We start from the raw sequence: 27,349 nt of genomic DNA, 5'->3' as shown, positions 1-27,349 counted from the left end.
TGTGAGATGCAGGGCAACATTTACCTCAACTGTGGCATGGCTGGTAAACTAATTTTTCTTTATCTTATAAAATCAGTATGTGAAAACTTTGATTGGCCCAAGCCATGATGGACAATATTCAACAGATACTCAATAGTCAATATCTGTTGATGACCATGGCTTATGCAATATTGCAACTTGGAATATAGGAGGCATAAATGCTAGGGATCATGAATTAATCCATGAAAAGAAACTAAGTGAAACTTTGTGAAACTAATAGAAACGGAAAGATGTAAGACATCTCAATGGAAGTTTGATCTCGTGAAGTGATGAATACATGCAGGAAAGCAGAGGTGTAAAATTAACTATGAATGAATAGGTTAAACTGTATATCAGAATGTTTGAATTATTCTTATCTAGATTCTTGCATACTGTGCTGCCCGTGAATGGTGATAATAGAAAAACCATCATGAGTTTTGGAGCAAATTGTGAATGTGATCCTGGGGAAAACGTTATTCTTTCATCTAACATGAATGAAGGGGTGTGAACAAGAAAGTGATTTCTGAAAAGAAATGAGAACTGCAGTTGTTTGCTGAGTCCTGTATCTGCATAGAAAAAGTTGTGTTTGTTTTGAACATACGCCATTTATGAAGATTGAGAAAATTAGTGACAAATGAAACAGAAAAGACAGAGATTTTCTCTTCCACAGTTCTGCCAGGGTGACACCTCTGAGATACTGAATTCCAAACCAGCCTAATACTAGTATTCAGCTGTAGACTTCATGGATTTTTCTCAAATGGGCAAGGACCATCATCCTATTTCTCCTCCACACTAACTCTCAAATTTTGTCAGGCCTACACCCACGTCAGCAGTGCGTATGTCCATGTGGGGATGGCTCTGGGGAGTTCCTAAGCCCCGTGTTCCTTTCTTGTTCTCTTTACAGGGAATCTCAGAAGACATTCATCTATCCCATCTTAAAGAAATACCCTGGGAGACAGCGTGATGCTTATGTGTCACTTCTTCTATCTGACCAAGACTCTGATGGATCGTTTCAGGCTGCCCAATCCTCTGTTTGTTCTATTCGTTCCACCTATGACTGAAGATTAGCACTACTCTTGGTGATCACCATTGTTCTTTGTATGATTGTTATTAAACTATTTTTTTTCTTATGTAATTTTATTGCATTTTATGCCTACTTTTTAGTCCTATCAATAATTTTAGATATACAGTATGTGCTTCTATGCAGTGTTTTCTGGCCTAAGATTTATTGTTGTTGTCAGCCCAGGCTTCAACAATATTTCCAACAGACACTGCTATTTTTCAGGGGTTTCCTATAATAAACCATTTTTCTATTCAAGCCACAACATGAGGTTCATTAGTCTGCTCAGGTTAGATTCCAGTTCCTCAAGAATATACACACATTGCTTCATCTAACACATTGGAAGGCACACCAAGTGTTCCTTCTGAGCTGTCTCAGCTACCCTTGTGCAGAGCAAACATTCAAACTCAGCAGATTGTCATCACAGAATCACAGTATTGTAGAATCAGAAGGGATCACAAGGACCATCTTTACCAACCCTTTGCGGTATGCAGGAATATCCATTAAACTATCCAGGAGAGGTTGCTATTCAGCCTCTTCTTAAAAACTTCCAGAGATGGAGAACTCACAAGCTGCGTAGGTAGATTATTCCACTCTTGTACAGATCTTACCATCTTTTCCCCATATTTAAACTACACTTAGATAGCTGCACCTTATATCTGAAATTTCTAGTCCTAGTTTCTGCAGCTGTGAAAAATTGTTCTCATCCACCTTCTGTGTAGCTTCTTCTGATGTACCTGAGTGTAGCTATCCTGCCTCCCCTAAGTCTTCCTCTCTCCAGATTGAACATCCCAACTTCCTTCAGCCTATCCTCATAGGACAAATACTCAAGTCCCCGAATCATCTTTGTTGCCCTCTGCTGAACCCTCTTCTAGCTTATCATTAGCCTTTTGAAAATGGGGTGCCAGAACTGAACACACTATTCTTTCAGATGAAATGTCTAGTCAGTGAGATAGAACTCCTGTGGACTTCAGCCTATAGATTTCATTCATGATCTACTTCTCTCTCCCAGACCTCCACAATAAATGCCAGGCCAGTGATTTCACTCAGAATTAAGTCCCAGACAACTGATGTTTTACCTACAGCTAATTTGTCATGAACAAGAAGGACCTTTAGGTTGGAGGGCACATCTTGATTTTCTCAGGCTATAGCCAGAAAAAGAAGGGACCCACCAATAGTTACCCTGCTTCCCCTGCAACGGCCAGCTTGCAGTTTCTTACCATCTCTCCCCCAGCCTGAAGTTTTTAATATTTAGTTCAGACCATGCTCCATTCTACATTCTCCCCCATTTTCCTGACACACCTGATTAGAGTCAACCAAATGGTTTTACAGAAAAATAAATGGATTGGCCCATTGAAGGCATGACCAGAATGGGCTGTATATTGATGGTATTTTTCATGCAAAAAAACAGTGTGGCTGTAATTTTAGTAGCTGCAGGCTCTGAAACAAATAATCAAGAAGGAAAAATTAGAAAGTGCCAAAATTTGGTTACCACTGCCAAGCGCACACTTTTCTAAAGCAAGGATTTCCACCGACTGCATGTAATTTACAAGCAGGAACATTTTTTTTAAAAAGCATGTAAAAAAACACCTGTACTTCCTGAGATATGTAAAATAATCCATCACCTCTCTTTGCCGAACTAGAAATGAATCGATAAAGCTCCTCTGGTCATTTTCATCAAGATCTTTGAGATATTCTATGAAGGTGGCCTGGATGAAAGCCTGGAACTCCTTTCTGTTATTCATTACTTTTTTATGAGAACCCAGTAGGAACCCCAGCAATGGAAACATGTTATATAGCTGAAAGAATGGTGAAAGAAAACATATATTAAGGAAATTCAATACTCTGAACCCATTTCTCAGGTGGACATCTCAAAGCATTTTTATCAAAATAATGTTCCATTCATCTATAAACAATAAGCCACGATCGTAAGCAAAAACACATGATTGAGGGAGCTATGGAGAGTCAAGATTTCTATTTCACAAGGTCCAAATCCCATGGATTAAATCCTCACACAATTCTTGGGAGAGGGAGTGCTCATCTTCCATCATACCATTGAATGAGCTCCTCCTGCTCACATCCCGTTGATTCCCAAACAAGCAATGGAAGTGATCAGTCTAAGAAACCAAGCGCAAGTCTGAGTCAAGAGAGCTACTTAGTACATTCAGAGTTGTGGAGTAGAGGGAGAGGGAGGGAAGGACATTGGAAATGGCATTTTCAGTAGAAGGCTGCCAACCCTACAATTTGAGTGCATTGGCAAGTAACACGGACCTTTGCTGTCATGAGTGCCATTGAGCTGAAGACATCAGCGCAATGGCACACATGACAATAACAAGGAAACAGGGGAAGGGGCTCAAGATAAGTAGCCATCAACTTACAAAGACTAAAGGACAAGAGACAATGGCTAAGCAGATCGCGAGGCACACCCAAGCTGTTAGCGCTGGCGCAACGAAGATCGCCCAGCTGACAGCAATCACCGGAGGAATAGGGAAACCGATGATGGGCGATCCCGGAGCGCCAGCAGGGCCTCGCAACCCCTCACCTACCGGCAAGACCGCGTGTTGGACAAAGGGGGGTGACGTAACCACGAGTGAGGGGGCGCTGACCGGCGCGGGGTATTTAAACTCCGCACCGGCGCGCTCCTGTCACTCTCAGCTTTTTTCTATCACTGTATCTACACTGCGAATAAACCAGAGCCTGCTTCATCGGAATCAGCGTCTGTGTATTACTCGGAGGTAGGCAGCGCATGACATAAAGCTGAGAGTCATAAACTCAGCCTCGCCGAGCCCCACCGGACGACAACGATCCGCGGGAGGAGTAGACGGCGAGAAGACCAGGAACGATGAGGCCAGCGCGACGCGGACAAGGGGGGCGAGCCGCATGGCAAGAAGCAGAGGAGGACCGATCAAGGCCAGAGGCACCGCGGACTCCCGGAGCCATGGACGCCCACCCGGCCCAACCCGAGCCTCAGCTCCAACCCCAAGGGGAGATGGCGACGGTGGCAACCCGGCCACGGGAGGGAGCAACATACCTCCCGAAACCAGCGGAGAACCCCGCGCCCCACATCGCACCCCAGCCACGGGCGTGGAGCGGCAGCCCAACGGCGGTAAGCACGGGGGAGGACAAAGAAGCAACCCAGCCGACGGCGGAGGAAGCGGACCAACGGTCGGGAGGGCCTGAACCCCACTGGCGACCCACCCCCGCCGACACACTGACAGAACCGGCCCCAGCGGCGGCGCGGATCACGGACGCGGACGCACAAGCTAGACTCGCGGCCATGGAGACCCAACTGAAGGAACTCCGGACCATGCTTCAGTCGTTGATGCCCCCCGCGCCACCCAACAACGTCCCCGCACAGGTCCACACCCCGAGCGAAGCGCCGAACTCCCACGGGCCAGATGAAGGTCAACAAACGGCCCAGGCGGACGATGCCACAGGCCGGGAAGCGAGAGGAAGGGGCTCACAAAACGCCCGGGCCCCAAAGGACTTCCCCATCTTCTTTGATGGGAACCCCACGAAACTGTCGTTCTTCATCACGAACGCCAGGGAGTTCATGGGGAGGCACGGACACTCCTACGACTCCGAAGCGGACAAGATCGCAGCCGTGGCGATCAAACTACAAGACCGGGCGGCAGACTGGTACGTCCAACTGTACGAGTCCAGCTCCCCCGCCCTCGCCAACTTCCCCGCCTTCATCAACGAGATGAAGAGCTACTTTGAGGACCCACTAGCCAAAGTGAGGGCGAAAAGCGCACTCCAAAGACTTAAACAGGGCGCACGCACTGTCCCGGACTACGCCCTCAAGTTCAAAGCCCTCGCGGGGAAGGTCAATGACTGGTCCGAGACCACCCTGCTGGAAATGTTCAAAAGGGGGCTCAACCGCGACGTACTTCAATGGGCCCTCTACCGCGACGACCCAGAGACTCTACACGGGTGGATCCACCTCGCGGGGAAAGCAGAACACGCGCACCGCACCTTCCTCATGACAACTACGGAAGACACGACCAACACCTGCACAAAGGTACACGCACCACACGTGGGGACGGCCGGCCCCACATACCCAAGGAAGAAATTTAATCGTGGGCCCTGCGGGAGGTGCGGGAAACTGGGGCACAAGACGGCAGATTGCTTCACCAACCGACCGCCGACCAGTGTGCCTAAACCCACCCCGAAAACTAGCCCCAAACCACCTAACCCGCCGCCGCCCCCTCACCGCCGAATGACCGGAGCCACAGCGACACCAGAGGAAGGCTGGGACGCCTACTGGGGGGAAGAGGACGCCGTAGACCCAGACCAGCCGGCGGGAAACGCCCCCCGCCTGCCCTGAAACGCGTTGCGAGGCAGGCGGTGGGACAGCAGCGCGGACCACCTCGACGGAACGGCGACAGCTCCGTTATAATGGCGGCAATCAAACTCTCTGCCGGCAACGGAGCCACCACGGCCGCGGCACTAGTGGACTCAGGGTGCTCAAAAAACCTCATCCACCCCGACCTAGTCGCCAAACTCGACCTCCGCTGCTCCCCCCTCCCCACACCGCTGGCATTCCACCAGCTGGACGGCTCAACAGCGGGAGGGAAACCAGCCACGATGCAAACCGAGCCGGTCACCCTGCAAATGGGCACTCACACCGAACGCACATCGTTCGTCGTCACCCACATCGGACGACCCATTGCAGTCCTGGGAATGCCATGGCTCACGACAAACAACCCGCAGATCGACTGGGAGACCTGCACCTTCACATTTGGCGACGGCGAGTATCGGGCACCAGTTCCGGCGGGCAGAACCAACCCCACTGTGGGACGAGCAGAGGCGACCACACAGGACAACGCAGCTACCACAGCAGACCTACCGGAACAATACGCCGACTTCTCCGAGGTCTTCGGAGAGGCGGAAGCTGACCAACTACCCCCCCACCGCAAGACGGACTGTCGGATCGACCTGCTGCCCGACGTCCCCTTACCTAGACCGAAGATCTACTCGATGACCCCGAAGGAGATGGCAACCCTCCGGGAGTTCATCGATAAAAACCTAGAGAGGGGATTCATAGAGCCAGCATGCTCACCAGTCGGAGCCCCCGTCTTATTCCGGGAGAAGAAAGATGGCACCCTACGGCTCTGCACCGACTACCGGGGCCTAAACGCGGCTTCCCTGTCCAACAAATACCCCTTACCCCTGGTGAAAGACATGCTCGCCCACCTGTCCACGGGCAAGGTCTTCTCCAAACTGGACCTGCGCGAGGCGTACTACCGCATCCGAATCAGGGAGGGGGACGAATGGAAGACTGCGTTCAACTGCCCCGTAGGTGCCTTCCAGTACAAAGTGCTGCCGTTCGGACTCGCGGGGGCCCCGGGGGTGTTTATGCAGCTCATCAATGAGGTCCTGCATGAACACCTGTTCAAAGGGGTCCTCGTCTACATAGACGACGTCCTTATCTACACTAAAATGCACGAGGAACATGTGACCCTAGTCAGGCAAGTCCTCGATAAGCTCAGAAGGGCGCAGCTCTATGCCAAACCCACAAAGTGCGAATTCCATAAAGCGCGCCTAGACTACCTGGGGTACCGAATCTCCGGAGACGGCATAGAAATGGACCCCGCAAAAGTTGAGGCGGTGCTGAACTGGGAACGCCCCCGCAACAGACGCCAACTCCAGAGCTTCCTCGGCTTCGCGAATTTTTACAGGTCATTCGCCCGGGGGTTCGCAGAGATAGCCCTCCCCCTAACGGACCTCCTCAAAACCAAAGGGGTGGGGGACACCCGACGCGCCAAGAACCCGGGCACAGTATTGAATTGGACTCCCGCGTGCCAGACCGCATTCAACAAGTTGAAAGCGCTGTTCACCACGGAGCCAATCCTCGCGCACCCGGACCCAGAACGGCCGTTCGTGGTCCAAGCCGACGCCTCAGACTTCTCCCTGGGGGCCATCCTACTCCAAAAGGACCCCACAGGACTCCTGAAACCATGCGCCTACCTGTCGAGGAAATTCTCCGAGACAGAAAGGCGATGGCACGTCTGGGAGAAAGAAGCCTTCGCGGTAAAATCGGCGCTAGAAACATGGAGACACCTACTCGAGGGAGCCACCCAACCATTCGAGGTCTGGACCGACCACCGGAACCTCGAGGCCCTCCGAACGCCCAGATGCCTCAGCCCAAAACAGGTCCGATGGGCCCAATTCTTCAGCCGCTTCAACTTCCAGCTGAAGTTCATGCCGGGTAAAAAGAACTTCCTGGCCGATGCCCTTTCCCGACTGCCCCAAGACGAAGAGCCCGCCCCAGACACCATTGGGACGGTCCTATCCGCTTCTCAACTGGGGATGGCCGTGACCACCCAGAGCGGCGCCCGGAGGCAGCTCGACTCTACGGCACAACCGACGGCGGGACAACCTGTGACCAGACGACGCCAACCGCAACTACCAGGGGGGATACGCACGGACCTCGCCGCCGCCCTCAAAACCGACCCCTGGTTCCTGGCAAACCCTGACAAGGTAACGATGGCACAGGACCTGGCATGGGGGGAAGGCAGAATCTATGTCCCGGACTCGCAACGCCAAGCGATCTTGCATAGATCCCACGACGCCAAGCAAGCGGGGCACTTTGGGTTCCTTAAGACCCTGCACCTAACAAGGCGTCAATTCTGGTGGCCCGCGCTAAGACGGGATGTGAAAGCTTACATAGCGTCCTGCCCAACGTGCGCCAGAGCCAAACGGGCACCAGGCAAACCCGCGGGGCTTTTACAACAGGTGGCAGAACCCTCCCGCCCATGGGAGGAAATCTCCATGGATTTTATAGTGGACCTCCCACCCAGCCAGAAGAAAACGGCCATTTGGGTGGTGAAGGACTATTTCTCGAAACAGGCCCACTTCATCCCCTGCACGTCGGTCCCATCCGCAGAACAACTAGCCAAACTCTTCCTCATCCACGTGTACAGGTTACACAGATGTCCCGCACGTGTGGTGACCGACAGGGGCACACAATTCACTTCTAAATTCTGGCGGGCCTTCCTAAAGCTGACGGGGACCCAACAGGCCCTATCCACTGCCTGGCACCCCCAGACGGACGGAGCCACAGAGGTCCTCAATGCCACCCTAGAACAATTCATATGCTCATACACCAACTATCATCAAGACGACTGGGCCGAACTGCTCCTGTTCGCCGAAGTCGCATACAACAACGCCGTTCACACGAGCACGGGGAAAACTCCATTCGAGGTAGTCTCGGGGCGCAACTTCATCCCAATACCGAGCTACCACAGCCCCCGGAACCCCACGTGGACGCTAGCGACTGGGGACGGAAGATTGCAGAATCGTGGCCAATAATCACGGCAGCACTGAAGGATGCACAGGCGGCCTACAAAGAGCAGGCCGACAAGCACCGGCGCCAACAGCCGATGTTCCAGGCGGGGGATATGGTCTACCTATCCACCAAATTCCTAAAGTCACCCCAACCCTCGAAAAAACTGGGGCCTAAGTACATCGGGCCGTTCCGAGTCACGCAGATAGTGAACCTGGTGGCAATACGCTTGGACCTGCCACACAACCTACGGAGACTCCACCCGGTGTTCCACACCAGCCTCCTGAAACCGGCAACCACCTCCCGATGGCACCCAAGCACGCCACTGCCCTCACCGGTGATGATCGACGGGCAACATCACTTTGACGTAAGGGACATACTCGACTCTCGCAGGCAACGGGGAACTTTACACTATTTGGTCAGGTGGAAACACTTCCCCCACCCAGAATGGGTGGCGGCGCACAACGTTAACGCGCCTGACCTGACCCGGGCTTTTCACTGGGCGTACCCCGACAAGCCTAAAGCAAGACTAGCAAACCGACACCTGCATAACCCCTCCCCCGCGCCCCCCCCCGCCTACCATGCCCCAAGGGAAAGGGCCCCCCCAAGCCCGCGACTTGGGTGGACCTCCCCCCCCGGGACTCACCCCCCCCGCCCCGGGCCCACGAGGCAGTAACAAGCGGTCACCAGCACCCTCCCCCCGCCCCGGGCCCACAGGGGAGTGGCAAGCAAGTCAACAGTGCATCCTGGGGGCAACGCCCAGGAGCACACATAACAAAGGCGACGCACTTAGAACAAAAAATAAGGGCCCTACCTGGAGCTGATAAGCACCCGACCAGCCACGCCTCTCTCCTCATCGAACTGAGCCGAACAAACAGGGTGTGGCCAGAGCATGCGCACGCCCAGGGTGTGACCGGGGCATGCGCACTAAGAACACACCCTAGAGGGACACGTGGTAGAGGGCGGAACAAAGGGAGGGGCGAAAACACTCCGGCGGGAAATTCAAAAAAAAAACAAAAAAAAACCATTTTGACAGCTCTCCTGGAAGAAAAACCGGAAAGCCGGGGGGGGGCACTATTCGGACAGGGGGCAGTATGTCATGAGTGCTGTTGAGCTGAAGACATCAGCGCAATGGCACACATGACAATAACAAGGAAACAGGGGAAGGGGCTCAAGATAAGTAGCCATCAACTTACAAAGACTAAAGGACAAGAGACAATGGCTAAGCGGATCGCGAGGCACACCCAAGCTGTTAGCGCTGGCGCAATGAAGATCGCCCAGCTGACAGCAATCACCGGAGGAATAGGGAAACCGATGATGGGCGATCCCGGAGTGCCAGCGGGGCCTCGCAACCCCTCACCTACTGGCAAGACCGCGTGTTGGACAAAGGGGGGTGACATAACCGCGAGTAAGGGGGCGCTGACCGGCGCGGGGTATTTAAACTCCGCACCGGCGCGCTCCTGTCACTCTCAGCTTTTTTCTATCACTGTATCTACACTGCGAATAAACCAGAGCCTGCTTCATCGGAATCAGCGTCTGTGTATTACTCGGAGGTAGGCAGCGCATGACATATGCCTTTAGAAGGAAGGGAGAGACAGTGATGAAGCATGCATCCTGGTGTCACAACATGAAAAAGTGACTTGTATACTTAAATCAGATTTCTGGATGCAAGTACATACTGTAAGAGTGGAATATGAATCCTGATATCATCATGTTCATATTGTCATTTGAACAAAATCTTGCTATGGATAACTATGACAAGCAATATACTCTTTCTTTGCAATAAAGCATAAATGACACACACCATGCCTATATTTCGTGCTTTTTCCCTTCAACTGAAATATTAGATTACCAATATATTTGGGCTTCCTGAAAGCTGAATATTTTCCCTCATTAGCTTCAGTAGTCGTAGAAATGTGGCATCTTCATAGTCATAGCGCTTCCCAAGAAGAATAGAAACTATGATGTTGGAAACAGCAGCTGTCATAACTGTTGTGACCTCAAATGGTTTTCCTGGGCAACAAACAACAAATCAAAACAGAAGTGTGAATGAATGCCACTGCATTTAGACTCAAAAACAGTTTACATAGAGGGAGCATTTATCATAAAAAACTTATAGCCAGTTCTGGCAAAGTTGAAAGTATTTAGATTAAGAAATGTGAAACAGTATTTGAATGGGAACTGTTCGTCACAGAGTCACAATTTCAATTTTATTGATCATACATCAGTAATGAATTCTTTGCAAATGAGGAAGTCCTTGAGGGCAAGTGCTGGATATTGTTGTTGTTCAGTCATTAAGTCATGTCCGACTCTTCATGACCCCATGGACCATAGCATGCCAGGCCTTCCTGTCCTCCGCTGTCTCCCAGAGTTTACTCAAATTCATGCTCATTGCATCGGTGATGCTATCTAACCATCTCATCCTCTGCAGGCCCCTTCTCCTTTTGCCTTCACTCTTTCCCAGCATCAGGGTCTTTTCCAGTGGGTCCTCTCTTCACAGTTGGTGGCCAGAGTCTTTGAGCGTCAGCTTCAGTATCTGTCCTTCCAGTGAACAGTCAGGGTTGATTTCCTGTAGGATTGCCTGATTTGACCTCCTTGCAGTCCAAGGGACTCTTAAGGTTCTTCTCCAGCACCACAGTTTGAAAGCGTCAATTCTTTGGTGCTCAGCCTTCCTTATGGTCCAGCTCTCACAGCCATACATACAGAAGGAAATGACAACCCACTTCAGTATCCTTGCCAAGAAAACCCCATGGACAGTATTAAAAGGCTAAGATCTCGATACTTCTTCATTAAATGATTGCAGTTTTAAACAGCAAATGGCTGCTGAGTTTCAGAAATATTTTAATTCAGATTATTGTAGGGTACTGGATGGGAAGTGTGGGCTCATACTGTATTGGATGGTTTTTTATATAGGCTGGAGTTTGGCATGAGAGGCATGTCATTTTGGAAGAGACTCCGGAGCCTACCTGGTTTTGTTTGGCACACGCTGGTGGAGGGCGTGATTGCCCCAAGTCATGCTCTGGGCACGATCAGCTGGACTACTAGACTCGTGCTCCCTTTTGAGCCATTGGCTATGAGGGGAGAGGGCCAAGGTGGCTAAGGCCTTGGATTGGATTGCACCCATGTGACCTTTCTCCTCCTGTGCATCCTGTCCCTCTCCATGTTTCACAGAAGAGCTGAGGGACATGAAATGGGATAAGGGATGTCTAGTGCAGTGCTGGAGGTCAACAAGGAGCAAACCTGACCAAAAACAAGTCAGAGCTGCTATTAAGGCCTACTTCATGGTGATAAGTGCAGTGAAGCATCAATATTTCTCCACCTTTTTTCTGTGCAACAGCAACCCTGGGTAGAAGGGATTCTGGGGTCGACCTTCAGGGCTGAAGGGAGGAATTTGCAGAGCACCTGTCAGATAAAGTAGCTCAGATTTGCTCTAAGTTTTATACCAGCCTTGGTAGAGTTCCTGTGGAGATGCCTGGGGCATAGTCTTGCCTTGTTATCTGGGAACAGTTTGAGCCTCTTTGACCTGAGGAAGTGGAGAGGGTCCTTGTGACTGTGAGCTCAACCACCTGCTCATTAGGTCCGTGTCCCTCCTGGCTGCCTAAGGCTGCCCAGGAGTTGATGTGTGGTTGGGTTCTAATGGTGGTGAATTCTTCCTTCAGAGAGGAGATTGTTCCTCTGCCCCTTAAAGAGGAATGATGGGTTTAAGAATTGTTGGAGAGAAGGTTCTGCAAAATCAGTCCTTGTTCATTTGATGGAATCTGATGAAGTTATTTCAAATTCTGCATCTGTCTTGAAAGGTACTCTGGTAGAGCATTAGGAGGAAATGCTAACCCACCTGCATAGGTCTTAACTGTTTTTGTTAAGACACTACACTCTTCAATGATTTTGTCCTCAATGGTCCTCCTGCCCATTCCGTAGTCCCGTAATGTGGATAATGTAAACCGTCGCATCACTTTCCAGTTCTCACCATGAGCAAAAATAATGCCTTAAATGAAGAGGTAAAGACAAGAGGTCAAATTTAATATCCTTTTGTATCAGCAAAATTCCACTGTTATAATCCATATAATCTATTTTGAAGTTATTTCCAGAATTGTTAAATTATCAAAAATAAAGGATGTAGAAAGCAGTTTGTTCCTATGTGATCTTTACACCAAACATTTATTGATCGCTTTCCAAGAGAACTGGCAATGCAGTGGATATGCTCTGAGCAATTGATTAATAAGTTCTGAAGGTGAGTTAAAAGTGGTAGGTAAGAAAAAAAAATACGATGGTTCTAATGAGTAAGCATTGCAGCTGAATGTGTAAAATACCCAGGTGTCTCTTGCCAGGAGAGGTGGCAAGAGATTATCTAAATGGGGCTTGGGAGAAAACAGCCCATCCTTCCTTACACAGACCAGCCACTTCCCACACTCACTAGAGGCTCTACAAACTTTCAATTTCCATAGAGGTTGGACCAATTGTTTATCAGGAAAGAGAAACTAGCAAAAACATTGCACAAAGGAAAGGTAAGTATAACTACATATAAGACAAGAAAAATACAGAAAAATGCATACACAATACTGGGACTCCCCACACCCAAAGTTTCAAAGAAGCAGAATCAAACCTGTTGGACATGTGCATGGAAGTGGGTGGGTGGGATGTATGATCACTTTTACTACCATATTGCCATCTCTTTTTATTTTCCAGCTTCCTCCATTAGCACTTGGGGATCAATAAATATTCTCCTCTATCCTGTTTGGACTTGCAGAAGCTGTGATGGTCCTTTGAGGTTCCTGCCTATGAAAACTTCAGGGGAAAATTTCTACATAATAGATTTGCCTCTATTTGGCAACCACTTTTAGACTATTTGCTTGTGTAATGATTGCCTATTCCAATAAAAGGAGTCTCATCAGTAATTACTAGAGAAAACTAATTTATTGAATGAATAGTATGCAAAGTACGAAGAAAGCTGAGAATGAGCAAAAGCGCGCCAAATACAAACTTAAAAAGCCTTGCTCCCGTTGCGAACCCTCCCCTCAGGCTAGCATAGCAACCACCCACCCCAGATGCTAGCAACCGTTAGAATCAGCCTGAGAAAGTAACCTTGAACAGCAGAGATAACCCAAACATACATTCCAGAAGATCACAAGTCAGCACAAAGGAAATTTACCAGCGTGGCCAGGCAGGCACGCAACTGCAGATATGACATGTGAAACGTTATGAGGAACCATAAACATCGGAACGGGAACATGACATACTGCCCCCCCACAAAGAAAAAAACTTAATTGTTAAGGCGCAGGTTTATCAGGGTAAGCAGCATGAAACTGAGCAACCAAGTGGGGAGAGCGCACATGTTGTGCAGGGACCCACTCTGGATGAGAGAAATGCTTCCAGCGAATCAGATATTGCAGAGTGGAATGGAAACGTCTAGAGTCTAGTATTTCCTTGACTTCGAAATGTTGTTGACCATCAATCATTATGGGGGGAGGTGCAGGCGGCTCAGGATGCCAATGGGTAGACTCCACGAATGGTTTAAGCAAACTGCAATGAAAAACAGGGTGTAAGCGCTTGAGATTGTGAGGTAAGTCCAACTTAAAGGTAACAGGATTAATCTGAGCAACAATAGGAAATGGACCTATGAACTTGGGTGCCAGTTTTTTGGATGGTTGAGGGGATTTGATGTATTTGGTGGAAAGGTATACTCTATCCCCTATTTGAAAAAGAGGTTGTGGTGCCCTTTTTTCGTTGGCATGTCGTTGATAAGTGGCTTGAGCATCGGCTAAAGCTTGCTGTAGTTTTGGCCAGGAATCTGCCAGTTGTGAGGCCCAATCGGTCGGGGAGGTGGGCGAAGTAGACGGTGGAGGCAATTCAGGAATAGGGACAAAGTCATGGCCAAATACAGTACGAAAGGGCACCGCCCCAGTACTTTGATGCACAGCATTATTGTAAGCAACTTCAGCAAATGGCAGGAGGTCTACCCAGTTGTCTTGTTGATAATTAACAAAAGCACGTAAATATTGCTCCAACGTGGCATTAACCACCTCAGTATTCCCATCTGTTTGGGGATGAATAGTTTTTGTAAAGCCAAAATGCCCAGCCGTTTTATCGTCATGAGACCTGAATAGCACGGTTTTGCGCAAGGTTACAGGCACATAGAGGCGATCATCTTTCCATGCCAAACCTTGCTTCAAAGTAACCGCGCTCTGATTGTTTTGCAACCAAGTATCCGATTTCAACTCTGCCAGAAACCTTTGTTGCAAATCTGCAGGAACGGATACATGTATCGCGCTAGGACCGGCAGGGGTGTCAGGTTGCTGCGCTCGCGTCTGACTGCGAGTGACTGCTGCCAGTGCCATTTGGGAATCTGTCCAGAGGGTTCCCACCACATCTGGGGCTGTTCCTGAATCCTGGGGTTGGCGCGACAGTGCATCAGCTAAAAAGTTTTTCTTTCCCGGAATGAATCTGAGTTTAAAATCAAAGCGGCTGAAGTACTGAGCCCATCGCACTTGCTTAGGGCTGAGCTTACGAGAGGCAGTAAGGGACTCCAAGTTTTTATGATCAGTCCACACTTCAAAAGGGTGTGCCGCCCCCTCCAATAGATGCCTCCAATTTTCCAAAGCGGCTTTCACCGCAAAAGCCTCCTTCTCCCAAACATGCCAATGTCTCTCTGTCTCAGAGAATTTACGTGACAGATAAGCACAAGGCTTTAATTGTCCTTGCTCATTGCCTTGCAATAAGAGGGCACCAATAGAAAAGTCTGAGGCATCGACTTGCACCACAAATGGTTTGTCAGGATCAGGGTGTTGCAAGATTGGTTCAGAGGTAAACAGTCGCTTGAGTTGGTCAAACGCCTGTTGACAAGCAGGTGTCCATTTTAGGAGTGCCCCTGGATTCTTTGATTTGCGGGTGTCTCCCACACCCTTTGTTTTGAGTAATTCGGTTAGGGGTAAGGCAATCTCAGCAAATTTTTCCAAAAATGGACGATAAAAATTCGCAAATCCGAGAAACGATTGTAGTTGTTTGCGTGTGCGTGGGGGCTCCCATACTAAAATAGCCTCAATTTTGGCAGGATCCATCTCAATGCCTTTATCTGAAAGCCTATACCCCAAATAATCAATTTGTGTTTGATGAAATGCACATTTGGATAGCTTGGCATACAAGTCAGCCTTTCTCAATTTGGTTAACACTTGCCTAACCAATTGCACATGTTCCCTCATGGTTTTTGAATATATTAACACATCATCTAAATAAACCAAAACCCCATTGAACAAGTGGTCGTGCAAGACCTCATTTATCAACTGCATAAAAACCCCAGGTGCCCCAGCCAATCCAAACGGTAACACTTTATACTGAAAAGCCCCAAATGCACAATTAAAAGCTGTTTTCCATTCATCCCCCTCCCGAATGCGAATGCGATAATACGCCTCCCTTAAGTCCAATTTAGAGAAGATTTCCCCCCCCCGCCAAGTGGGCTAACATTTCCTTGATGACCGGGAGGGGAGATTTGTTTAATAGGGAGACTGCATTTAACCCACGGAAATCTGTGCATAGTCTTAAAGTTCCGTCTTTCTTTGATCTAAAGAGTACTGGAGCACCCACTGATGAATTGGCTGGTTCTATGAAGCCCCGCTGTAAGTTTTTGTCTATGAATTCACGAAGAGTAGCCAATTCCTTTGGGGTCATTGCATATACCCTTGGTTTGGGCAACTTGGCATTGGGAAGAATTTCAATGGCACAGTCAGTTTTCCGATGAGGCGGCAGCCGATCTGCCTCCTTCTCCCCAAACACATCGGCAAAGTCCTGGTATTGGTCCGGTAGCCCTTCCAATGGTACAGCGAGGGTATGCAGCGTTGATAGTGCTGCCCTCCCCACATTGGTATCCTGCTCCTCATCATCCCCAGGAGGGGCTTTATAGAACCCATCTGCAAAAGTAACAGTTCGGTGTACCCAGTTTATACTAGGGTTCTGTTGAACAAACCAAGGCATCCCCAGAATGACCAAGGGACCACCCACCGGTGCAACTACAAAGGGCAACTTTTCCCAGTGGCTACCCAGTTGCAAAGCCACTAACGCTGTAGACTGGGTGACTGGTTTTCCCCCCGATATAGATCCATCCAATTGGGTGAAAATCATGGGACGTTTCAACGGGAAGGTGGGTAACTCCAAAGCAGCTACTACATCAGGATGCATTAAGGAACGTGAGCATCCAGAATCAATCATAGCCCATAGTTCCACAGTTTTTGTAGGGGAACCGAGCTTAAGTCTCACGGTTAACATTGGGAAATTTCCACTCACCGAGACATGATCGCGCCCCTCTTCTTCCACCTGCTCTTTGGCGCTTTTTAGAGCAGGTGGCTGGAGTTTTCCGCCGGTTGGGAGGCTTCTTTTTCGTCTTGCCCACCATAAAACAAGTCTACATCCTCCACCAGCTCTGCTACTGTCGCTTTCAGCTTCCTCGGTGCCACTGGTGATTTCCCCCCCGATCTGTCTCTCCGTTCCTCTGGCTTCCTGCGGGGACATGCAGCTGCCAGGTGCCCCTCCTTACCACACCGCAGGCACAATCCTTTGGCAAAATGGCTTTCTTTTTCTTCTTGCCACGACCGTCTCACTGGTTTGCTAGCAGTAGCTGCTGGCCTTGTAGGTTTCCCCATCGCTTGTTGTTTGGGACCTCTTTTACTTTGAGTATACTTAGCTTGGGCTTGCTCAACCTTCGCAGCCAATTGTATCCACTCATACAGCGTTGCTGGGTCGTCCCGTACAACTGCCCATCGTAGTATATCTGGTCTTAGTCCATCTTTGAACATCTCTACAAGGGTGGTGGCAGACCAATCCTCTACTTTGCCGGAGAGTGCTTGAAACTCCAGCGCATAATCCGAGACTGATCTGGAGCCTTGAACCAACTCCCTTAGGGCTACCTTTGCTTTTTCCTCAGCTAGAGGATCACCAAAATGCATTTTCATTGCCCACATGAAATCATCAAAGCAATCCAACTCCAAAGCGTCCATGTCAACCAGTCTCACGAACCAGTCTGCTGCCCTCTCCTCTAATTGGGTCGCGACAGCATTAATCTTAGCCCGCTCAGAACGAAACACGCTCCCAAACTCTTCCATATAGCTGTGTGCATTCGTCAAAAAAAATGACAGCTTTGTGGGATCCCCATTAAACTTCACATTAAAGTCTCGATATCGGACCCGGGTTGGGCTATCGTGTCTCTTTTTGTGCTTAGCCTTTCGTGGCTGTGGTGGCTCTTCCTCCTGCACCTCTGGCGCTATTTCTTGAGCCTCTGCCAGTCAAAGTTTCACACGTCTCCCCCCCTCCCGGCTCCGTCCTCTCTCCTTCTGCTCCCTACTTGGGGAAGGTAAGGAGGCTTTCTTTGGAGGCCTGCTTAGCGGGGGCCCTCCCCCCCAATATTTCCGTTGCTTTCCCTGTTTGTCTACGGGGGGAGGGGGGGTTGGGGACGCGGAGGTGTCAGGAGAGTCACTACCTTCTTCACCTCCCATCTTTTCCTTTTTCTGAGTGTCCCTGGTAAAAGTTAACTTTGCCAACAAATCCTCTATGGATTTCATCCTCGCCTCCAGCTGCTGGGATTTCTCCGTCTCCATCTCCGTTGGTGTCACTGCTCTTGTCCTTTTGGTGATCTGCACGGTTGGAAACAGCGAGGAATACACCGGCTTGGCTGGGGCTGGTGGCGACCCATACAAGGGTCCCTCCGTCTTCTTGACTACCACTGACTTCACTGCCTTCTCCGTATCGCAACTGGAATCCGTTGCCTCGGAGAGGTCATCCGACCCTGGCGTGAGAGTCCCCTCTCTCCGCGGTCCCATGGGCTCTTGTTCCCCACCTCTGGAGAGCTGACTTTCCCCCAAGCCGGTGGTTGAGGTTGGGGCAGTTTCAGTCATCGCTAATTAAACTCCTCACAGGAAACTGGATGGATGCTAGCAGACTGATATTAAAGATTCTCAGCTTTATGTAATGATTGCCTATTCCAATAAAAGGAGTCTCATCAGTAATTACTAGAGAAAACTAATTTATTGAATGAATAGTATGCAAAGTACGAAGAAAGCTGAGAATGAGCAAAAGCGTGCCAATTACAAACTTAAAAAGCCTTGCTCCCGTTGCGAACCCTCCCCTCAGGCTAGCATAGCAACCACCCACCCCAGACGCTAGCAACCGTTAGAATCGGCCTGAGAAAGTAACCTTGAACAGCAGAGATAACCCAAACATACATTCCAGAAGATCACAAGTCAGCACAAAGGAAATTTACCAGCGTGGCCAGGCAGGCACGCAACTGCAGATATGACATGTGAAACGTTACGAGGAACCATAAACATCGGAACGGGAACATGACAGCTTGTGTCAGAAAAAAATGAAGTTTCGATTTTGGGTTTGATCATTAAATGGTTTCATTTGGTACAATAGAAATAATGTTATTTATTTATTCTATGGCACATTCACATCACAGTTCAATGGAATAAAAACACAGGAGATAAAATAGAAAATACAAAATGTCGAATATAAAATTATAGACATATGTCTTGTAAATGCATTTATATCTTTATTGGATGAGGTTGGAAGTCAATTTCTATTTCTGTTTTCTCCCTAACTTTACACTTTTATAGCTTTTCTTTTTTCTTTAGTTCTGTACTCTATCTTTTATATATTCTACATTTTGTATTTTAACTATACTCTGAAAATTAATAAAGTTCTTTAAAAAAAATAATACTGATCACGCATCAGAAATGATTGTAAACTACAATCCAGAATTAAATAACTCACCAAAGCCTTTTGATAGATCATCAAATATTGGGACGAAGGGCCTCCCTGCAAAAGCATCTGCCTGGTCCACCAGAGCCTCTTTGACCGTCTCATAGCCAGTCAGCACCACCATTTCCTGGAATCCCAGTTTGAGGCGGAAGACAGGACCGTATTCTTTCGACAACTGGAATTCAACAGAAGGAAAACGAGAGGCCGTTTTGATCAATAATTAATAACTGATCATATGCAGGATTTTGTTTAACATATCACGTCTCACATTTCCAAGACTGAGATCATGTTATTTTCTTATTCTGTTTTATGGCATATTGCAATGCTGTTATTTTTTATTATGTTTTTAACTTTTCTTTTCATTTCATTTACACAGTATATTTATAAATATAAATACAAAGAACCCTTGGGTCAGAGCTTTCCAAACTGTGTGCCGCAACATGTTAGTGTGTCAGCTGCAGTGTGCAGGTGTGTCATGTGGCCGAGGGATCATACAGGTACTGCACATGCGCAGTAATCATAATTGGGTCAAAACAGCTGATTCCGCGTGACTTCCAGTGACGCGGCCACACCTGCAGAGAGTTAGTGTGTCACCAACACGAAGAGTTTGAAAAGCTCTGCCTTAGGTAATAAAAGGCTCCTTGCACACCAGATCACCACGTCAGACTGATAAATGTTTCTCATAAATTCTCCAGAAGTCAACTGCAAAGAACTTTGTGTGAGATGAAGCCTGCACCAGAGTTACACTTGTATTCCAGGATCTTGCGAAGCTGCCTTGCAGCCTTCAGTGCCGGACATACAGTGGAAGTTTAGCTAAAAGAGAAGCTGAGCCTCTGCCACGTCGTTGAAGGGATCACACAGAGACTTTCCAATTGTGCCCGTAGTAGTTTTGTTTTGTAAGAATTTTAACAGATTTAGAACAAAGATAAAAACTACACAGAAGGAAAAAAAAACTCCTATGGCCTCTGGTGGAGACTTTACTGGCGGAAGGACGATCTTAGCTGGGCTCCTTGGCTAGGATTGACAGGGTGACATTTATCTGGTGGCTCAGGCAAATTTCTGAGCCCTGAAATATTCTCTGGGAAGGAGAATTCAGGGAATTGCTCCTCAAGTCTTCTGGACAGCTGCAGCTCACTGGAGGATCGTAAAACTGTGATCTAACGATGAGTGGAAGGCTGAGAGGCAGGAGAAACATCTTGTCCAAGCCGCATCTGAAGCCCTTTTAAAGGAACATTAATTCCGGCCACCCCATGTCTCAAATCACTTTAGTGCTTTATGATTCTTGGATCTCAAGAGGCTATCCCTGATACAGAAATACTACCTCCACTTGGTAGAGTTCCATTACTTTGGGGATCTATTTTCTTCATGTGTTTTACCTACTTTAATGGATTATAATTCAAGCAATAAATCTGAAAGTTATACTGTTTTACTGAAACTTTTTTTTAAAAGGGAATAAAATTGTTCTCTATTTCTTATTTTTTTATGCAAGAGATTTTCTTGTTAAATAAGAGACTTTGTTAGATTTGAGACTGAAGCTGTTTTTAGACTGTGTGGCAAGTTTTGTTGTGGCTAGCTTTTAAAGCTGTGACTGGATACTGTTTCAAAAGACTGATATTGAAAGACTTTAGTTCCAACCCAAGGCTTGTGATTGGATAATCCCCTCTCTCTATCTCTTACCTTGCAGTTTTGTCTTTTATAATTACTACGGTGAGACACTAGAGGGAGATAAAGTATTAAAGTTTAAAGTACTGGAACTTTTTAAAAGATTCAGCCACTGGAATTACACAATTTTTATATAACGTTTATATATATATAAAAGAAAGGGAGGGAGGAAGAGGAAATTATGACTACGAGGAAGCAAACAAAACATGATCCTGGTGAATTGGACTTTTTAAAAGTGATGTTTCAGGATTTTACATTAAAAACTACACAATCTATTGCCCAATCTTTTGAAGAATTAGAGAAGAAGGGGGGGGGGGAAGGAGGATAAAAGATCTGATGAATTTGAAAAAAGACTTGAGTCGAAGTTGGAAAAGTTGGAAATGAAATGGGAAGGAGGAGTTAAAAAGTTTGATAATAGAATAAATGCATTGGAAAGGGAACGGGAGAAGGGACTTGGTAACATTTCAGTATGGGAAATTAAGAGATAAGGAGTTTTGTTTAAGATTCAGGTGAATCCCTGAAGCAAGAGAGGACAATCTTCAAGATAAGATTATACAGGCTTTGGCAGTTTTAACTGATTGAGAGGGAGATAAAATGACAGAGGAAATGGGAGAAGTTTTTTGGATTAACTCAAGATATGCAGACCGTAGCAATAAGCCGAGAGATGTTCTGGTTCAATTTGCTAGGAGAAAAACAAGGGATTTGGTTCTTCAAGCTCACTTCGATTCTAAACTCAGTACTGAGAACGTGGATAGAACTGTGTGGAAGCAAATTCCTGTGAGAATACTAAGGAAGAGGAAAGAATACACTTTTTTGACAGATGGCCTGAAAAAGAACAAGATGCCTTCTTGCTGGGAGGAACGGGAAGGGGTGAGTTTTGCTTTTCAACAACAAACATGTAGATTAACTTCGACCCTGAAGGCCAAGGCATTTCGGACCAAATACGGAACTGCCTGGATCAGGGGGTATCTGGATTGCGACATACGAATTTTACAACAGAAGTTGAAGAGATGGCTGCAACATCTCAAGACTGTGGTGAGTTATATTCATGAAAAATGGCTTTAAACTGTCTTACATGGAATAGAAATGGGGTAAATGCTCCTCAAAAGGGAAAAAAGTTGTTCACTATTTTAACAAATTGAAATGTGATGTGATGTGCTTACAAGAAACACACGTAAGGAAAAAGGATATAAAAGATTTGATAAACAAGAATTTGGGACAAGAATTTATTTCAGCAAACTTAAAGAAAATTAATGGACTTGTATTATAAATCAAACCATATTTGCAACCACACTTATTATTAACTGATTAACATGGTAGATATGAAGTTGTTGAAACTGAACTTTAGAGACTAAAATCTATTATTGTGGGAATATATGCACCAAATGAAGATAAGAGTAAATTTTTTATCCAACTTTTGAATGATTTGTCAGCTTTTTCATATCAAAGTTGGTGTTTAATGGGGGGTTGGAATGGAGTTACTTCCCCATCAATTGATAGAACATCTGAAAAACAAATTAAAATTAAACAAGGGAGACTACCAAAACCTTTTTTTGATTTGATGGATAATTTGTCCTTAGTGGACTCATGGAGATATAAAAATGGTTTGGCAAAAGATTATACTTTCTACTAAGAGAGACATAAATCTTTTTTCTAGAATTGACATGATTTGGGTTTCAAAAGACTTAGTGAATAGAATTTCTAAAGTGGATATATTGCCAAAGACTTTTTCTGATCAAAACCCTGTTGGTATGATAATAACAAGAATTTCTAGGTCATACAGATGGAGGTTGAATGAATCTATCTTACAAAAAGAAAACGTTGTAGAAGATTGTAAGAAGAAATTAAAGGATTTTTTTGAAATCAATCTTGATAATGAAACAGACTTGAAGACTGTGTGGGATTCCAGTAAAGCGGTTATGAGGGGACACTTTATCTATCATAATTGTAACCTTAAGAAAAAAATCTCAACAAAAGTTACAGATGGTTCTGGAGCAGATTAAATTGAAAGAAATTGAGTTACAGAAAAAACCATCAGATAATAATATTGTCTATTAACTTAAATTATTACATCAGCAAGTGTCCATGTTGACTGTGAAAGAAATTGAAATAAAGTTGAAACAGAGACATTTGAATTTGCTAATCAACCAGGAAGATGGTTAGCATCCAAATTAAAGAAAGAAAAAGAAAATGATATTAAAGATTCAAGAAGGAGACATGGAATTTTTGGATGACGAAAAGATTAAAAAAGCATTTCATCGTTTTAGGGTTTTTTTTCCAATTTATATAAAAACCAAGAAGTCTTTCTGGAAAAGATAAATGGATATTTTAATAGACAAGATTGACCTAAACTTACACAGTCACAGAAATTAATTTTGAATAGTCCCATAACTACCTTTAAAATAGTTGAAGCTATAAAAAGAACAAAATTTCTTTTTGGGAAATTTTGTTCTTTTTATAAATTGAGAAAAGCAGCAGGACATAATAGTTTATCTGCATTGTATTATAGATGTTTTAAAGATCAGATTCTTTTACCTTTTAAAAGACTGGTGAATCCTATTTTGTTGGGTTCTTCAGTGCCAGATTCATGGAAAGAAGCTAACGTTGCTTTAATACCCAAGGAAGGACAAGATCCTTGTTCAGTCAAAAATTATAGACCAATATCATTGTTGAATGAATAATGATTATAAAATATTTGCATCAATACTAGTGGAAAGAACGAAAAAGGTTTTACAAGAACTTATTCATCACTATCAATGTGGATTCTTACCAAAAAGACAGTTAAGAGAAAATGTAAGAGTGTTCTTGGATATTATAGAATATCTACAATATCATAACGAATGTCAAGCAGCTCTTATCTTCCTAGATGCAGAAAAAGCCTTTAATAGTTTGAACTGGAGTTTTATGTTTAAAGTTTTGGGAATCATGGACTTTGCGGAATGTTTTATGCAAGGAATTAAGGCAATTTACAGACCACAAAAGGCAAATATTATTGTGAATGATGAATTAACTGAACCATGTCAGATACAGAAAGGAACAAGACAAGGATGTCCTCTATCACCTCTGCTATTTATCTTAGTACTGGAAGTTTTAAACAGAGACATTAGAAGTGACAAACGAATAAAGGGACTAAACATTAAACAAGAGGAATTTAAATTAAGAGCTTTTGCTGATAATTTCGTCTTGGTATTACAGGATCCCTTGGATACTGCAGAACATCTGATGAAGAAACTGAAAGAATTCAGATCATTGGCGGGTCTTAAAGTAAATAAAAAAAACCAAACCCAAAATGTTAATTAAAAATATGACCTTGTCCAATCAAGAATTACTGATGGGTAAGATGAGTTTTGAGACTGAAAAAAAGGTTAGATACCTGGAGGTGATCCTGTCAACTAGGAATAGTATGTTATTTCAGAATATTCATTTGTTTATTTATTTATCAAATTCGTCACTGCCCATCTCCTCCCATCAGAGGGACTCTGGGTGATTTAATTAGGTTTATAATTATGTGAAAATTTGGAAGTATGTGAAAAAATATTTGATAAGATGGGGGAAATTACAATTGTCTCTCATGGGAAAAATTTGTTGTTTATTCGTTTAGTCGCTTCCGACTCTTCGTGACTTCATGGACCAGCCCACGCCAGAGCTTCCTGTCGGTCGTCAACACCCCCAGCTCCCCCAGGGACGAGTCCGTCACCTCTAGAATATCATCCATCCATCTTGCCATTGGTCGGCCCCTCTTCCTTTTGCCCTCCACTCTCCCTAGCATCAGCATCTTCTCCAGGGTGTCCTGTCTTCTCATTATGTGGCCAAAGTATTTCAGTTTTGCCTTTAATATCATTCCCTCAAGTGAGCAGTCTGGCTTTATTTCCTGGAGGATGGACTGGTTGGATCTTCTTGCAGTCCAAGGCACTCTCAGAATTTTCCTCCAACACCACAGTTCAAAAGCATCGATCTTCCTTCGCTCAGCCTTCCTTATGGTCCAGCTCTCGCAGCCATATGTTACTACAGGGAACACCATTGCTTTAACTATGCGGGCCTTTGTTGTCAGTGTGATGTCTCTGCTCTTAACTATTTTATCGAGATTTGTCATTGCTCTTCTTCCAAGGATTAAGCGTCTTCTGATTTCCTGACTGCAGTCAGCATCTGCAGTAATCTTTGCACCTAGGAATACAAAGTCTTTCACTGCTTCTACATTTTCTCCCTCTATTTGCCAGTTATCAATCAAGCTGGTTGCCATAATCTTGGTTTTTTTGAGGTTTAGCTGCAAACCAGCTTTTGCACTTTCTTCTTTCACCTTCATCATAAGGCTCCTCAGTTCCTCTTCACTTTCAGCCATCAAAGTGGTATCATCTGCATATCTGAGATTGTTAATGTTTCTTCCAGAGATTTTGACTCCAGCCTTGGATTCCTCAAGGCCAGCTTGTCGCATGATGTGTTCTGCATACAAGTTGAATAGGTAGGGTGAGAGTATACAGCCCTGCCGTACTCCTTTCCCAATCTTAAACCAGTCTGTTGTTCCGTGGTCTGTTCTTACTGTTGCTACTTGGTCGTTATACAGATTCTTCAGGAGGCATACAAGATGACTTGGTATCCCCATACCACTAAGAACTTGCCACAATTTGTTATGGTCCACACAGTCAAAGGCTTTAGAATAGTCAATAAAACAGAAATAGATGTTTTTCTGAAACTCCCTGGCTTTTTCCATTATCCAGCGGATATTGGCAATTTGGTCTCTAGTTCCTCTGCCTTTTCTAAACCCAGCTTGTACATCTGGCAATTCTCGCTCCATGAATTGCTGAAGTCTACCTTGCAGGATCTTGAGCATTACCTTACTGGCATGTGAAATGAGTGCCACTGTTCGATAGTTTGAACATTCTTTAGTGTTTCCCTTTTTTGGTATGGGGATATAAGTTGATTTTTTCCAGTCTGATGGCCATTCTTGTGTTTTCCAAATTTGCTGGCATATAGCATGCATTACCTTGACAGCATCATCTCGCAAGATTTTGAACAGTTCAGCTGGGATGCCGTCGTCTCCTGTTGCCTTGTTATTAGCAATGCTTCTTAAGGCCCACTCAACCTCACTCTTCAGGATGTCTGGCTCTAGCTCACCGACCACACCGTCAAAGCTATCCCCGATATTGTTATCCTTCCTATACAGGTCTTCCGTATATTCTTGCCACCTTTTCTTGATCTCTTCTTCTTCTGTTAGGTCCTTGCCATCTTTGTTTTTGATCATACCCATTTTGGCCTGGAATTTACCTCCAATGTTTCTAATTTTCTGGAAGAGGTCTCTTGTCCTTCCTATTCTATTGTCTTCTTCCACTTCCGCGCATTGCTTGTTTAAAAATAATTCCTTATCTCTTCTGGCTAACCTCTGGAATTTTGCATTTAATTGGGCATATCTCCCCCTATCACTGTTGCCTTTTGCTTTCCTTCTTTCTTGGGCTACTTCTAGTGTCTCAGCAGACAGCCATTTTGCCTTCTTGGTTTTCTCTTTCTTTGGGATGTATTTTGTTGCCGCCTCCTGAACAATGCTGCCAACTTCTGTCCAGAGTTCTTCCGGGACCCTATCTACTAAGTCCAGTCCCTTAAATCGATTCTTCACCTCCACTGCATATTCTTTAGGAATATTAGTGAGCTCATATCTAGCTGATCTGTGGGTCTTCCCTAATCTCTTTAGTCTGATCCTAAATTGTGCAAGAAGAAGTTCGTGATCTGAACTACAGTCAGCTCCAGGTCTTGTTTTTACCGACTGTACAGATGTCCGCCACCTTTGGCTGCAAAGGATGTAATCAATCTGATTTTGGTGTTGTCCATCTGGTGAAGTCCATGTATAAAGCCGTCTCTTAGGTTGTTGGAAGAGAGTGTTTGTTATGCAGAGTGAATTGTCTTGGCAAAATTCTATCAGCCTGTGTCCTGCTTTGTTTTGTTCTCCCAGGCCATACTTACCTGTAATTCGAGGTGTCATTTGACTGCCCACCTTAGCATTCCAGTCTCCTGTGATGAAAATAACATCTCTTTTAGGCGTGTTGTCCAGTAGTTGCTGCAGATCCTCATAGAACTGCTCTACTTCAGCTTCTTCAGCATTTGTGGTTGGGGCGTATATTTGGATCACTGTGATGTTAGATGGCTTGCCCTGAATTCGAATTGAGATCATTCTGTCGTTTTTTGGGTTGTATCCAAGCACTGCTTTAGCCACTTTACTATTAATTATGAAGGCTACTCCATTTCTTCTGTGGTCCTCTTGTCCGCAGTAGTAGATCTGGTGGTCATTTGATGTGAAGTGGCCCATTCCAGTCCATTTCAGTTCACTGACGCCCAGAATGTCTATCTTTAATCTTGACATCTCACCAATAACCACATCCAATTTGCCCTGGCTCATAGATCTTACATTCCAGGTTCCGATGGTGTGTTGATCCTTAGAACATCGGATTCGCCGTTCACCACCAGCACCGTCGGCCGCTAGCCGTCCTTTCGGCTTTGAGCTAGCTGCGTCATCACGTCTGGGGCTAGTTGAGCTCATCCTCTGTTCCTCCCCAGTAGCATTTTGACCATCTTCCGACCTGGGGGTCTCA

At 45.9% G+C, this 27,349-nt stretch overlaps 1 protein-coding gene across 2 annotated transcripts in view; it reads right to left on the bottom strand.

Annotated features, from left to right (window-relative positions):
- The window catches only part of LOC134506861 (cytochrome P450 2K6-like), a 64,331-nt gene that overhangs the window by 6,264 nt on the left and 30,718 nt on the right, over nucleotides 1–27,349 (bottom strand). For both annotated transcript variants that reach the window (XR_010068833.1, XM_063317230.1), the window contains exons 3-6: nucleotides 19,122–19,284; nucleotides 12,202–12,351; nucleotides 10,219–10,379; nucleotides 2,704–2,877 (exon numbers count right to left, since the gene is read on the bottom strand). Coding sequence is in view for 1 of the 2 variants with exons in the window: in XM_063317230.1 (XP_063173300.1) it covers nucleotides 2,704–2,877; nucleotides 10,219–10,379; nucleotides 12,202–12,351; nucleotides 19,122–19,284 (648 nt within the window). In the remaining variant the exon portion in view is untranslated. The remainder of the gene's footprint in view (nucleotides 1–2,703; nucleotides 2,878–10,218; nucleotides 10,380–12,201; nucleotides 12,352–19,121; nucleotides 19,285–27,349) is intronic.

This window comes from Candoia aspera, chromosome 1, assembly GCF_035149785.1.
Source record: "Candoia aspera isolate rCanAsp1 chromosome 1, rCanAsp1.hap2, whole genome shotgun sequence".
Classification (NCBI taxonomy): Eukaryota; Metazoa; Chordata; class Lepidosauria; order Squamata; family Boidae; genus Candoia; species Candoia aspera.
The sequence above is the reverse complement of the archived record's forward strand: the minus strand, read 5'-3'. Positions and strand labels throughout refer to the sequence as shown.